The 1,101-nt window shown below is 60.8% G+C and overlaps 1 protein-coding gene across 1 annotated transcript in view; it reads right to left on the bottom strand.

The window, feature by feature from the left end:
- GAK (cyclin G associated kinase) overlaps positions 1-1,101 on the bottom strand; it is a 62,906-nt gene that overhangs the window by 34,811 nt on the left and 26,994 nt on the right. Inside the window, exon 13 of the mRNA XM_015568927.1 lies at positions 931-1,079. Within this exon, the coding sequence (XP_015424413.1) occupies positions 931-1,079 (149 nt within the window). The remainder of the gene's footprint in view (positions 1-930; positions 1,080-1,101) is intronic.

The raw sequence follows: 1,101 nt of genomic DNA, 5'->3' as shown, positions 1-1,101 counted from the left end.
GGGGGACCTGGGTCACGGACGGGGACAGTGCCCTGCTTGCCGTCAGCAGACAAGAACCAATGAAAAGCCCCCAATAAGGTCCCCTGAATGTGCAAGGAAACCATTAAACGTGCACTTAGCTTAAACATTCTGAAACACGTATTTCAAAACACACCTAGCCTTCCTGCTCTGGAAAACAAACAAAAGACACACAGGGAAGTATGGATAGATCTGTGCTTTACTTAAAACCAAAAAGAAAAACACAAGTAACTGAGAAGGAAAAACGGCTGTTCTGTTTTCTCACAAAGTGAAATATAGAAATCTAAGCCCACGGCCGAGTCTGAGCGCTCTCACATCTAAACCGCGCCCACTGCACACGCACTCCACAGCCCAGGCCGGAGGTGGTGCCCCTCAGCTCCAGGGCTCCTGTGTGGCCAGTGGCGGGCCAGCACTTCTCCGCTACTCCCAAGTCCCTCACGGCGGGGCCCACCCGATGGCCACAAGTGCAGGTGCTGCCAGGCTGGGAGCGGACACCTGCAGGACGGGCCCAGCTCAGCCTGACACCCTGCGCCCCGTCGGGGAGGCTCCCCTCACGAGCGCCCGCCCGCTGGCACACTCCTATGACAGGATTTGTGCCAGGCAGACAGACCTGGCGACGGGAACCAGGGCCAGCCTCCCGCCACGCTGGGGTCAGCCGTAAAAAGCACCGGTGACCAGGGTTCAGGGACCATGGAAACCACGGGGCCTCCGGTCCCCAAGGCCCGAGGCTCGCTGGTCTCTGCACCACCCGCCCGACTCTTCGGTGCCCGGGAGATGCCCCCAGGCTGTCCCCACACGCCTGAAGGCCAGCCCTGGCATCCCAGCGAGACCCTGCAGAGCCCGCTGCGCTGCCTGTGAGGTCAGCTGGCCCGTGAGGCCGCAGGGCGCAGGCAGGGGAGGCGGGGCACTCACGCGGTTGTGAAACTTGGCGGGCCGGTACGTCCTGGAGGATAGGTTGTAGACCGCATAGTGTCCCGGGTGCTTGGAGTCCAGAAACAAGCGCACGTCCTCGATGTTGTTTTTGATGGCCGATTCCACACCCTCTGCCGGGAAGGACATCACTGGAAGGAAACAGCCAGTCGG

Source organism: Myotis davidii, unplaced genomic scaffold (assembly GCF_000327345.1).
Source record: "Myotis davidii unplaced genomic scaffold, ASM32734v1 scaffold665, whole genome shotgun sequence".
Lineage (NCBI taxonomy): Eukaryota > Metazoa > Chordata > Mammalia > Chiroptera > Vespertilionidae > Myotis > Myotis davidii.
This window is presented reverse-complemented; position numbering and strand designations above follow the sequence as displayed.